Here is a 13,208-nt window from a genome sequence, read left to right as displayed (position 1 = left end):
TTCCTATTTTAAAAATTGGGGGTTGTACCTGTCATTCCAAGGGGGTTAAAGGTAGGGGTTGCATTTTCACGTTAAAGAATGTCAAGTTATAATTTAAATTTGACGTGTTTCGATATTTTTTATAAATATGTACAGTAACCTAAATAATGAATTTATTCCATTTGGCTTTTACACACTGTATAATTATTATATGTGGTGTCCCTCTGACGTACTCCACGTTGTCAGGGAGACACCATATCACCGAAACTGTTCACTTTTGGAATATATGTAAAAGTGCAAAACTGACCGATAAAGGCATAAACACAAACGGAGAAAAGCTTAGCCACCTGAGGTTTGCAGATGATATTGTGCTAATAGCTGATAGGATAGATGAAGCCAAAGAACTTTTAAACCAGGTGTACCTTTCCTCGCTAGAAGGGGGATTAAAAATAAATATATTTAAAACCCAGATGATGACAAAACTTGTAGTCACCTAGGATATATGCGTAGGAACAAGATCCATAGACCAGGTAATGGCCTATCAATACCTAGGGCACGAGATTCGCATAGGAAAAGATAACCAAACCGTTGAGTTTCTCCGTCGTATAAGACTTACTTGGGCAGCCTTCGAACCACCATTTTCAAATCGTCCGACATACCAATATGTCTTAAAAAGAAAAGACTTTAATCAGTGTGTTTTGCTAGCGTACGACAATTAGTGTAAAAAGTTTACTATACTCTAAAATCTCTCAATCACGACCTTGTCCCAGACATTGTAAATGTTCGTTTCTTCTATACTTTGTTCAAATGTCAGCCTATTCTCGTGGTTTGTAGAAAAAAATACTTTTTTGCAAGTCTCATTGTAGTAACTCTGGTGAAAAGTTTGTACAAATTGAACGATTTATAATCTTTAAAATCATTTTAGTGAGCCACGCTATTTTTAACGTCAAGTATCTTTGAAAATGATGATTTCGCTGTTTAAAAATTTTAAAATAGAAATATATGTATGAGAGTTATTGTAGTGTATGCATTTACTTGATTTAAAAAGCTAATATAAAATATATTTGAATAATTTGATCTACTGGCCACCCACAATGAACCTTAGAATTTTTCATTGTTTGTTAAAATTAACATAATTCGTCTTTACAGAATATAGTCCAGTCTACTCGTTCACTTTCGGATTGTCTCGTTGAGAAGTGTGCACTTCGAGTGAAATCAAGATCGTGATGCGCGATCTGTCAAAAGTCGTTAAAAATACATTTTCCAAATAAAAAAGGAGATTTTGTATGGTGGTGATACATTTACCCTAACCCCGTCTACACCATGTCGGGAGACGTACAACCCAGGAAGAGAAAAGACAAGAAAAAAAGAAAAGGTATTTCATTAACAATTTTCATTTATTTTTAGCTACGTAGACGGCGGCGAAAATCTATTTATATTGCTATACGAAATTATGTAAAGCATTTTTAATTTTTTAGAAGATGGAGATCTAATTCCAGAAAAACCGCATGTTCCTGTTTTCACTAATAATACAGTCGTCAACGAAGACCTAAAGATCCACGTACACAAGGAGGAAGGTACAGGGGGAGGAATATGTGCAAAACTTGTATTTTTTATTTTGTTTTCGGCGCTAGCTGTACTTATCGGTCTTATTATAACTGAACATAGAGGACTCACTGATCGTAAGTATTCGTCTTTGTATTTTTAAATGAAACACTAACTTTTCTATAAAATCAATAGAAATTCTTATACAAAAATGAAAAAAATAATTATTTAAATTTACAAATTCCTGTAAGAAAATTATTAGTATCTAAAAAGTTGCTTCTTCATTAATTGAAAGTTGTTTTTATCATAATTTGTGGATTTTTTGTTATTTGTCAAAACCTACCATTCGGTTAGTACATGACAACAATATTGATATACGTACTATTTAAACATTAAAAAACTTCAAAAAGCGGTCCCTGAAATTAAAACTGATCCAAAGGAAGCAGATAAGCTCAGTAGGAAAGAATAACAACTGGCTGGAAAAGAATCATAAAGTATTAATTGGTATACTTCATATCCATTACACTATTGCAGATGATTTAGGTATTCTCCATTTATTGTATTGCTTCGTTGCTCCCAGTATAGTTTCTTGAAGAAATCATTCAACAATTTTGTATATCTCTCTGGCTAACCTCTATTTTAGTTCCTTTCTACACTTTATTCTATATTTGTTCTTTATAATATATGTATATCTATTTATGGAATTTATACATTTATTATCATTATTATGTCGTGCTATTACCCTGGGTGAGTCTTGGATGACTGGTACTTTTTTCCACTTGGCTTGATCTTTCAACAATCTATAATCAAAAGGAATTGGATGCTTAAGTAGCGTTTTTCTTTTGAAAACCTCCTCCCAAACCGGTTTTACAAGTTTTTCGCTATGAAGTGCCTTGCCGGCCTTGGTCGTTGGGATTTTATCTCATAGGCAATACCATTATCATTATCGTCATCATCAATAGCTATTCCATCCATTGTCGGATGTAAGCATCCCTTAGGTGTGTCCATTTATTTCTATTTGTTGTTTTTTGCATCCATTCGTGACTAGCCATTCACTTGATGTCATCAGTCCATCTGGTTTGAGGTCTGCCTGTACTTCTCTTGTTTGCTCTTGGTCGCCATTCAATAATTCGGTTCTCTTCCATTCTTTCTACGTGTCCTGCCCAGCTCCATTTTAACATGGCAATCTTTTGTATTACATCTGTAACTCTTGTTCACATTCTTATTTCTTCATTGGACTTGCGATAGATGAGCTTAATGTTGAGCATTCTCCATTCCATAGCTCTCGTTCACATTCTTATTTCTTCATTGGACTTGCGATAGATGAGCTTAATGTTGAGCATTCTCCATTCCATAGCTCTCTGAGTCACTTGGAGTTTGTTACTCTGTTGTTGTTAAAGGCTCATGTTTCAGTTCCATATGTCAGTACCGGCGATCGAAAGTTTTTGCCTTTAAAGTATTTGGTAAGTTTGATTTAAATACTGTTTGTAATATTTCGAATACTGCCCATACTAAGGAACATCTTCTATTAAGGTCAGCCTTTAAGTTAAGCTTTGTTAATTCGATTTTTTGTCCTAAGGATATATATGACTCAACCTTTTCTATATTATTATTGTCCAGAAATATACCCTCCGTTATATCTAGAGATTCGTTTGTTAGATATTTAGTTTTTGCTAGATTTATTTTAAGTCCTAGTTCTTTTGATTTTCTATTTAGGTCTAATAGCATTTCCTGCAATGCTTCTCCGTCTTTTGCTATTATTTTTCAATTCTAAAGTTTGGAACATATCTTCTAGAGCTAAAGTTAATGGCTTGGGTGAGATAGAATCTCCTTGTCTGACCCTTCTCTATTATCATTATAGAGTTACCTATATTTGTTTTTATTCTTTACTGAGTTGAGGTTATGGGCGAAAAATCTTCTTATTATGTTTCTTTTAAATCGTCGAGTTTTTCTGAATTTACTTTGGCCATTGTTCATGTTTCTCATCCTTATATTACTACAGGTAACATGTAACATATGGATGTGGGTATTTTCATTATGCAGAAAATGTCGTTTACGAATAAGAAAGAGTTTTCTTAAGTACGCTTAATTATTAAATTTTAAATTCTGCTATAAATAAAACTATTATCAGATTCTTTTCTATCTCCTAATAAAAGACTGTTATACAATTTATATAAAATACAATTTATATTATCCGATCTTATTACCATTACAAATAACCTATTGTGAGTGGAAATAATGTTTTGCCACCATTGTTTGTATTAAATATTAAAATATTCATTAAAAAAACATACACAACGCGAACATACATTTATATACTTATTTATATTCTTTTCAGTCGACACGACAGATTCGAATTCTAAGTTTTCCCAGATATTTGAAGGATGGGTCGATACTAACAGTCATGATGATCACGACGATCACGTTATAGAATCAATTGAGGATGATGATCACGATGAAGATCATGACGAACACGAAGAGGAAGATGAAGAGGAACATGATGATGACGATGACGAACATGATGAAGAATCAGAAGAAGTAGAGGAAAGTGAAGAAGAAGATCATGAAGAACACATTGAGGATGACGACGAACAGAATGAAGATGATGTAGATCAAGATGATGAAGTAGATGATAATGATGATGATGAACAAAGCAATTACGAAGAAGATGAAGAAGAAAATGAAGATATTGCTTCTAAAGAAGATGAATATATTTTAAACGAAGATGATGATCAAGATCATGAAGAAGATGATGATCAAGCAGAAACTGAGGAAGTAGATGACGGTGACACTGAGGAAGTTAACCAAAGGGATCAAGAGGATGAAGAAGATGAAGACGAGGAGGATGATATTAAAGCTAGTCGAGAGAAAAGAGACATTTCTGAAGAGAAGTTAAGTAATGATGGCGATGATGATGACGAGGGTGCTGATAATGATGACGATGATAACAAGAATGATGACAAAGTTCAGGATCTCGACGATAAAGATGATGACGGAGAGGATCAAGAGGATGAAGATCAAGCTAGTAATGAAAACGACGACACCGCTGATATAGAAGAAGCAAAAGAAACTGAACAAGATGAAGATGCTGGAACTGATGATAACGTTGACGCTGCTGATAGTACCAAAGTAGTGAAGAAACCGGTAAGAATATTTTGAAATTTTATTATTTATCCCTACATTTTTCCATGAACATCGCATTTATTTTTTACAGAGATACTAAAATGCTGCTCCTTTATTCATCGGACATTTGTCCCAACCTTTCTTTCTTCCTTCCTTTTGCTGAGAGCCAACAGACTGCTTTGATAATTGTGTGATCAAGGAAATATAATCAGGTAGTTTCCCATTTTCTTAATCCTTATGTTGGTGACCAAATCTTTGGTTCCTCTGGTCTTTCGGTGCCGATATCTCAATCCCATGATAACAAAATGCCCTTAGCTTTGAAAGACAAGCCAATTTGTTACTGTCTCTCCTAACGCTTTCGATATTTCTTCAGGTTTATCATCTGTTGATGATGATTTACCTTTTTTCATTTTAGGTGTATAATTTTTGTTGTTCTTCATCGTTATACAGTATTAAGTAGATGTATTACAGGTTTTAACGCGTGAAGAGAAGACATCCAGTAATTTTTCACCTTATTCTCCGATGGCTTAGACTTGAAGTAGGTCTCGGAGTCAGGTCATATCTAGTCTTATTGTATTTGGACCACTGTTTGATAGTTCCCTAACTAGTTTTCTTGGTGTATGGTACAATTATTTTGTGTCTTTGCAGCTCGCTCAATTTTGTCTCTGGTAAATGGGAGAGTTTAATATCGATCTTAGCACTTTAGACCGAAATCTTTGGATGATGTTCAGCGACGATAGTTTTGAACATCCCTTAGATGAAGTCTGTAGTACCAGATAAGTTTTTATATTGCTTTGTATAGAATGATTTTGTTTTGGAAGTTAAGTTTTGGTTTTCCTCCTAGGAGCCAGTACATTTGGCGGAACTTCAAGTCGAGTTCTTCTTCTTTTTTTTTTGTGTGGAGATGGTTTTCCAAGTGAAACGTAAGCCACTATTAAGACCCTTGTATTTTGCGTCCGTTACTGAAGGCGTGCGTACATTATCTATTCGCACCGGTGAGCATGTCTTGTGGCGGTTGGTACATGTTATTTGAGTGGATTTTCCTTTATTTCCTTTTGTTTGCCATCTTATATATCTATCATTAAGTACATTTAGGTGATGTTGTAAGTCTTATGAGGCTTGTATTAGATCTTCATTTGCAGCTAATAACGCTACATCGTCAGTACATCGTCAGCAAAAAAGGTGACTGCGGTATTATTAGTTTAGCGGTCCAATACGGACATAACGTTCATTCAAATAGGACGGCTGCGTTGAATAGGACATGTGGGAAGAAAGAAAGAAGGCGAAATACCAAACAAAATATTTAAATCAGTGCCAGTAGGAAAAAGAACAAGAGGAAGATCGAAACTGAGATACATATATCAAATAGAAATTTTGATAGAATAGATTGTTGGTCGTTGAATAATTTTACGGAAAAGTGTCTTACTGATATTATGAACTTTATTTCATAAAGGTACTGCATAGTATTATATCATCCACTGTTGTTTATTTATAAACAACAGTGGATGAGATATAGAGAAGTTGAGTAAGAAGAAATAGTTACTGCATAGTGTGCTTTTTAATTTTTAAACTCTTTGCCAGACTTTGTCGAACGCTTGAGAAATGGCTAGAAATGCAGCGTTGCAGTATTTCGTATCTTCAAGACTTTTTGATATTTTGGTAGGATGATACTTCATTGGACTCTTTTACTGGTTTGGGAGTTTACTCTACACACGTGAAGAGAAATACACCTTGCTCCAACTGATTATGCAGGAAAAGATTCAAGGAAAGAGAAGCATAGGGAGGCGTAGAATATCATGGCTGCGCAACATGAGAGAGTGGTACGGATGTACATCAAATGAACTTTTCAGAGCAGCCGTCTCAAAAGTCCGAATAGCTTTGGGGGTCATGATGATTTCAGAAAATTTCCATATTTTTGGAAAATGAGATAAGTTTAGAATTTAGCATGCGGTTGAATATAACAGTTAGCAGAATGGTGGTCTTCCGTGGAAGTTGTTTTAGTACTTGGTCAGAAATTAAATCATAACATGGAGCCTTACATAGATTTAATTGGTTATTTTTTTTTAGTTCCGTAAAGGTAAAACATTTGATTGGGAGAGTCAATTGATATGCTGCATTAATAATTCTTACGCTTTTTAATCAGGGTCTGCTGGTTCAGTTTGAAATACGCTTGTGATGTTGCAGCAAAGATATCCACTTTTTCTTGATGGAGTGGGTCCATTCGTCGTTTTGTCTTTGAATAAGAGGGATGATTGCGTACGGTCTCTTACGTTTTTTTGTCGCCTTTTTACTATGTCTGGTCCTTTCGATGACGTCAGTCACGTTTTGTCATTATCATAATAGCCAGATTAGAATGGAGATGGGCAAGACACATATCTGGAATGATGGATGGGCGATGCACAAAAGATTATTGGTATGGAGACCAAGGGAAGACAAGAGAAGTGTCGGCCGACCGCCTACACGATGGGCTGAAGGTTTATAATGTATTGTTCAAAGATTTCGTTGTTTGCGTCTTTTATGGCTGCTCCAAGTTGCCTAAGTACTCTTTTTGCCTTGTTAATATTTAGTAATAGTAATAATTAGTAGTTTGCGTTCATTTCGTGGTGGAAACTGCCTTGCCGCTTTTGCACAAGTGTGGTGAAATATTGGGCCGCTGTATCCATGTCGTCTGGAGATTTGATTCACAAGAAGCAGTTGGTGTTTTTAAAAGTAAGTTGAGGAGGGGATGAGGATTAAAAAGTTGTACTCATGCTGATGGTAACTGGTGTATGATCTAGCTGGATTCTATTAAACAGTTGTTTCTAGATACTCTCTGCTTATAAATTAATCAATAAACAAATAAATGAACTAGGGATTTTATATATACATATATGTGCCGGTATGAGTAGTACGGTGAACTGCAAACATACAGCTTATTGCATTGATCCCTACCGGAAGGCGTTGGGACGCCAGAAAACTGGAAAATACGTACATACATTTTAGTTTTACTTACTTCTAAAATAGTATATTTTAGAATGTTAAATGGTGGTGTTGTACCTTGTTTTTTAGAAAAAAGCCGAGCAAAAGCAGGAAGCAGAAGCTGAAGGAAAAGAAAAAGACAGCGAAGGCACATTGGACAGTTCTGGCAGTAAGTATATATTAGTTCTAGTTTTATTTGTACTGTTGAACAATCACTGAAGTTAATTTAAAGCATACATGGGAAAATTTAATGAAAAAGTTGAAAAATGGCCAAATAATCATTGATTTAAACAATACATTCTGAGAACATTATTTAACTCGCGTAGTGATTCATTTAGTATAATTCTAAACTGTAAATCAGGAAATGCAATTTATTTGGATAATCTATTTTATAGTGGCCGTGAAAATTGGTGTTGGGGTAGCTCTTCTTGTGGTCGCACACCTCGTATTGATTAAAAAATGGAGAAACGGTTAGTAAAATGCATGTCGGTGTAATTATGTTTTTAGTTTATAGGAAACCTTAAAAGCTGTAGACTCTACAAATATTTTTAAACACTGCATTAAATAATTTGCATTTTTACTTCATTTGTTAACTTGTGAAACCAGTAGAATCACTATTATTGTCAGGTTGTTCGAGTTTATTAGAATTTTAGCTATTCTAATATCCTAAACAAATTATGGAAGGTTAATATTTACTTATTACCCGATATTTCTAATGATTGCTGTGTTTTATCCTGAAAATTACATAGATTTTTTCTATCTACAATAAATTTACTGCTCAATACTAAAATAAAATACAAAAGTAAATTACAAATTAATCAATTAATCAATTAAAAAAATATTTACGCAATAATAATATAAGCAAAAATATTTAACCGTAACAGATTGGAACTGCAAACACTCTGTAAATCAACGAGTGAAGTCTAACCTTTGGTATAGCTGTCAGAGCATAAAGGAGTGAGTTCTAGGAGAACGATTTCCGAAGTGGAAATTGAAACGTCAATAAATGTATTTTAAATAAATATAAGGTTGAATGCTCGAATAAATGAACTTTGATCAGATAAAAGGCATATATCGAGCACAGTTTAATTAAATCTTGCCCAAGTACTTTCGATCCCTAGATCATCTTCAGGGGCATTTCGTCAATTGTGGCCTATCCGGCAAGAACAAGATGTCATAAACATATAATTGTACATTACACTACACTACAAATAGACAAACAAACACTTTAAAATAATTTAAGGAGGGCTACATTGCTTGAAGAAGTCGGAGACAGAATGTTCTGTCTCCGACTTCTTCAAGCAATGTAGCCCTCCTTAAATTATTTTAAAGTGTTTGTTTGTCTATTTGTAGTGTAGTGTAATGTACAATTATATGTTTATGACATCTTGTTCTTGCCGGATAGGCCACAATTGACGAAATGCCCCTGAAGATGATCTAGGGATCGAAAGTACTTGGGCAAGATTTAATTAAACTGTGCTCGATATATGCCTTTTATCTGATCAAAGTAAATGTATTTTAACCTTTAATTGTGGCTTATTCCCATTTAAATATTAATTAATTTAAAATGCCACAAGAAAATAGCTTCAGAACAATATTAACAATCAATATTGCTGAACGTGAAATTCAAATATTTTATAATTAGTACACTCTGTTATTAATTAGAGCTCCCCAGTTTCCCAATTCAAAAAAATTTTAATTAGAACAATATTTATAATCAAATTATTTACGAATTCTAAAATCTTAATATCTCGTCACACTGGTTAGTGAAATTATGTTCTGTATACTTGACACATCATGGATTTCTGTTGCAATACTTTTTGGTATGACCATAGTTTTGATATCTTTGAGGTTATCATGTGTATGACTTGGAGGTTCAATTTGAAACTATTGAGTTCAATAATTTTCCCAAACTTTCTTAATATATTTTTATTTCCTAGTGAAATTGGCTGATTTTTAGAATTTTCGTCTGTAATTTAAAATCATTACATTTTATCAAAAAACTGAAAAAAGAATCGGTTAGTTTATTGAAATACTTTTAATATGGTAAGAGTTGTTTGGTACATTTATTTATTAGTAAACGTTAAAAAGAGGTAAAAATTTTAAAATGGAATAAATTATAAAAATATAATAAATAAATTATATAAAAAATAACTTTTGCAAAAATGATTTTACAACGTTCAGTTTTGCTTCAAAATAAGGTTTTTTTTGTTGGACAATATTTAATAAAAATTCAATTAAAATGATTAATTGGGTAGTTTTTAATTTAATCTGTTCAATCCAAATTTGCGATAATTAACATTTTTTTTCAACGCTATAAGACAGAAAATATTAAGATTAAAATGTTTCTAGCAATCTTAAATAAAAAAGAAGAGTTTTCACATCAAATATATATATATATATATATATATATATATATATATATATATATATATATATTTACATCATCATATATACATCAAATAATCAAATATATATATATATATATATATATATATATATATATATATATATATATATATAATATATATATATATATATATATATATATATATATATATATATATATATCTAGCTTATGCCGCCGACCTGATCTTTTTTTGAAGATTAGTTATATCCTTAATGATACCAGTGCTACAAAAAGCTAGGAATTAATGAAGATCAAACAAAATACCTAGCAATGACAAACGGGTAATGGACAGATGATGACAAGCCCTCGATAACAGCACACAGAATTAGGTTATTAAGACAAATAGACAGATTAACACAATGAGAGTACCAAGAAAAATTCTCGAAAACTCAGAAAAAAATGACTTTTCTCATCATATTTGAAAGAGCCAACACTAATTACTGACTAGAGAAACAGAGGAAGGAATACGCACTGAGGACAAGGAAGTAGAGAGGACTCTTCTCAATGGCTGAAAGCCTTTAGTATGTAAAATTTTTTTTTAATTTCTAAAAACGCTAAGAAAAAGGAAGGAACGTGAAAAGTGTTTAAAGTCATTGAAAATACCCCAATTAATTATTTGCAACAAGCCTGATAGGTTACCAATACTAAAAGAAGAAAACAACAAGCACATACCAACAATAGCGTTATATACATACATACCAACAATAGAATTAATAGAAAGTCGGAGACCATCTTCAATTATATATAATACATATGCAACACACAATACACAAACGAATAATACATACACAGAATACACAAACGTAGAACACACAAACAAATAATAGAAAAACAGACAAAACAATCAGAATTTGATATCCCGAAGGCACAAACACCACACTCAGATGTTTTCAACTAAAAAGAATGCCTACTGTCTGCAAGATCGAGGCCAACCGTCAATTTTGAAAAACAACCCAAATTAACAACTGTTATACTTTTCGCACATTTTTAAAATAATCTTTTTGAAAACGACTTCCGGAGTAGAAGTCGAAACGTCAAATATTGGTTCAAAATATAACTTTCATTACAATCAATTGTGGCTTAATTCCATGTAAACGTAGTATTTAGACATGTCACAAAAAATAGTTTCAGAACCTTTTTATGAAACATCTAGGATATTCATCATTAAACTCAAATAAATGGTCATTTTTTTTTATTTAAATTAACGTGTCTCAGCAACACAGGCCCTTGACACGGTTACAGAAGTAAGGATTACAGTATATTAAAATAAAATTACAATGTTAGCAAAATGGTAAAATAAACAATATCTATATGGCGCAGTATATCTAACAGTCTTTAAGAAACATTGGCAAGAGAGTGGCGGTTATGTCTTTATCCAGTTTGTGTTGTTTTCGTGTGTTGGTGTATAGCTGGCACTCAACTGATATGTGCTTGACGGTGACACGGGTATTGCAGGTATGACACCATGGAGGATCGCCCGGAATCATTAGGTATCCATGTGTAAAACGGCAATGTCCAATTCTTAATCTTCTTATAACGACTTAGTCTCTTCTAGAAGGTGCTGGTAGTTTTAAGGAGTGGAATTCTCGGTTGGATATTATGAAGTTTTGAGTTCGTTCTATGCCAGAGGTTTTGCCAGGCTCTCACACACATTTGTTTGACTGTATGTTGCAAATCAACCCCAAGTTGAATACTTTCTATAGGTACATCAGAACGGGCTGCCTCCTTAGCTGCTTGATCTGCATTTTCATTTCCTGCAATATCCACGTGTGATGGAGTCCAAATAATTGCTAATCGATACGGTCCTATCTCTTAATTGGTCGCATGCGTTGTGGATACTTTGGATTAATGGGTTTTGGAAGGTAATGGTATGGAAGACGGTAGGTAGCTATAACTTCTTTAGTGGTAGTGACAGAAGAACCAACCTGATCTTCATCTTTCGAAGCGCCTGTGTAGATGATTGAGTCATACTGTTTGGTTTGGATGAGTTCCAGGAAGGATGACGGAACTAGGAGTTTCTTTGTTGTTACATGTTGAAAGACTGGTGTTTATAGTGGGCAACGTTATTGTCCATGGTGGAGTATTAGAGGATAATATTGGAGTAGTATATATTGTAGGTTCGGTAGTGTTGATTAACCCGTTGACTGGATTATTTGGATTAGCTGATGCTTTGATAAAGTAGGACAAAATAAGTCGCTGACGGCGAATATTGGTAAGTGGTTCTTTAGCTTCGACTTGAATACTTTCTGTGGGACTAGATATAAAAGCACCAAGACATATTCAAAAGCGGTGTTCTGAATGGCATTGAGGCAATTTAGTTGTGAGTTGGGAGCTGACATGTATAGTATACTACCATAATCCATTTTTGAACGAATTAAAGATCGGTAAATTCTCAGCAACATCTTCGTCTGTTCCCCATTGATGGTGCGCTAATGATTTTAAGATATTTATTTTTTTGAGACAGATACCCTTTGATTCTTGAATATATTTCCAAGATAACTTTTTATCAAATATTACACCTAAAAATTTTTGTTGATGTACTTCTTGTAGTGGGAAGTGGTCATTTTAAACTCATCTTTTACATAAGTAGTATACATTTTATTCAAATTAAGTTAATTTATTTATTTATTTAAACATTTTAATATACGTTTTTTAAACATAAATATTTTCAAGCAATAAAACACTGAAAACTTTTGTTTTCAACACTTCCACAAATTTTTATTATAATAATTTAAAAAATTAATTATAATAAATATAATCATTGTAATAAAAATTTGTGGAAGTATTGAAAACAAAGGTTTTCCGTGTTTTATTGCTTGATAAAATGAAATTCCATCAAATGACAGTCGAATCCATTACATAAATTTTTTTATTTGCTAAACAAAGATATGTATTATTCAGATAATGTATAACATACATTAAATTTATGAGCAATTACTGGTGTATTAAATAAAAAAAACATTATTTATGAAAAATTCAGTTTAGTTGTCATTATACTCAAAGAAATGCCATTTTAAATTTTTATTGTACATATTATGTAGCATGCATTTTTTAGTTTATCGTAATAGCACTAGTAATAAATGAATAATTATTACAAAGTTAATGATGGTATATAGGTTATTACCTACACAAATATTGACTCATCTCTTCTTAGTAAAAATTTCTTTTGCAAAAATTAAAAAAAAAATACCTA

The 13,208-nt window shown here is 32.7% G+C and overlaps 1 protein-coding gene across 6 annotated transcripts in view; it reads left to right on the top strand.

Annotated features, from left to right (window-relative positions):
• The window catches only part of Asph (Aspartyl beta-hydroxylase), a 192,978-nt gene that overhangs the window by 147,059 nt on the left and 32,711 nt on the right, over nucleotides 1-13,208 (top strand). For 5 of the 6 annotated variants that reach the window (XM_072545736.1, XM_072545739.1, XM_072545735.1 and 2 more), the window contains exons 2-6: nucleotides 1,129-1,354; nucleotides 1,458-1,661; nucleotides 3,863-4,668; nucleotides 7,696-7,774; nucleotides 8,001-8,075. In XM_072545736.1, coding sequence (XP_072401837.1) covers nucleotides 1,303-1,354; nucleotides 1,458-1,661; nucleotides 3,863-4,668; nucleotides 7,696-7,774; nucleotides 8,001-8,075 — 1,216 coding nt within the window. In that variant the 5' untranslated portion in view covers nucleotides 1,129-1,302. The remainder of the gene's footprint in view (nucleotides 1-1,128; nucleotides 1,355-1,457; nucleotides 1,662-3,862; nucleotides 4,669-7,695; nucleotides 7,775-8,000; nucleotides 8,076-13,208) is intronic. The other variant, XM_072545737.1, reaches the window with a different exon arrangement.

Source organism: Diabrotica undecimpunctata, chromosome 10 (assembly GCF_040954645.1).
Source record: "Diabrotica undecimpunctata isolate CICGRU chromosome 10, icDiaUnde3, whole genome shotgun sequence".
Lineage (NCBI taxonomy): Eukaryota > Metazoa > Arthropoda > Insecta > Coleoptera > Chrysomelidae > Diabrotica > Diabrotica undecimpunctata.
Note: the sequence above shows the minus strand (reverse complement) of the source record. Positions and strands in the feature narration are given on the sequence as shown.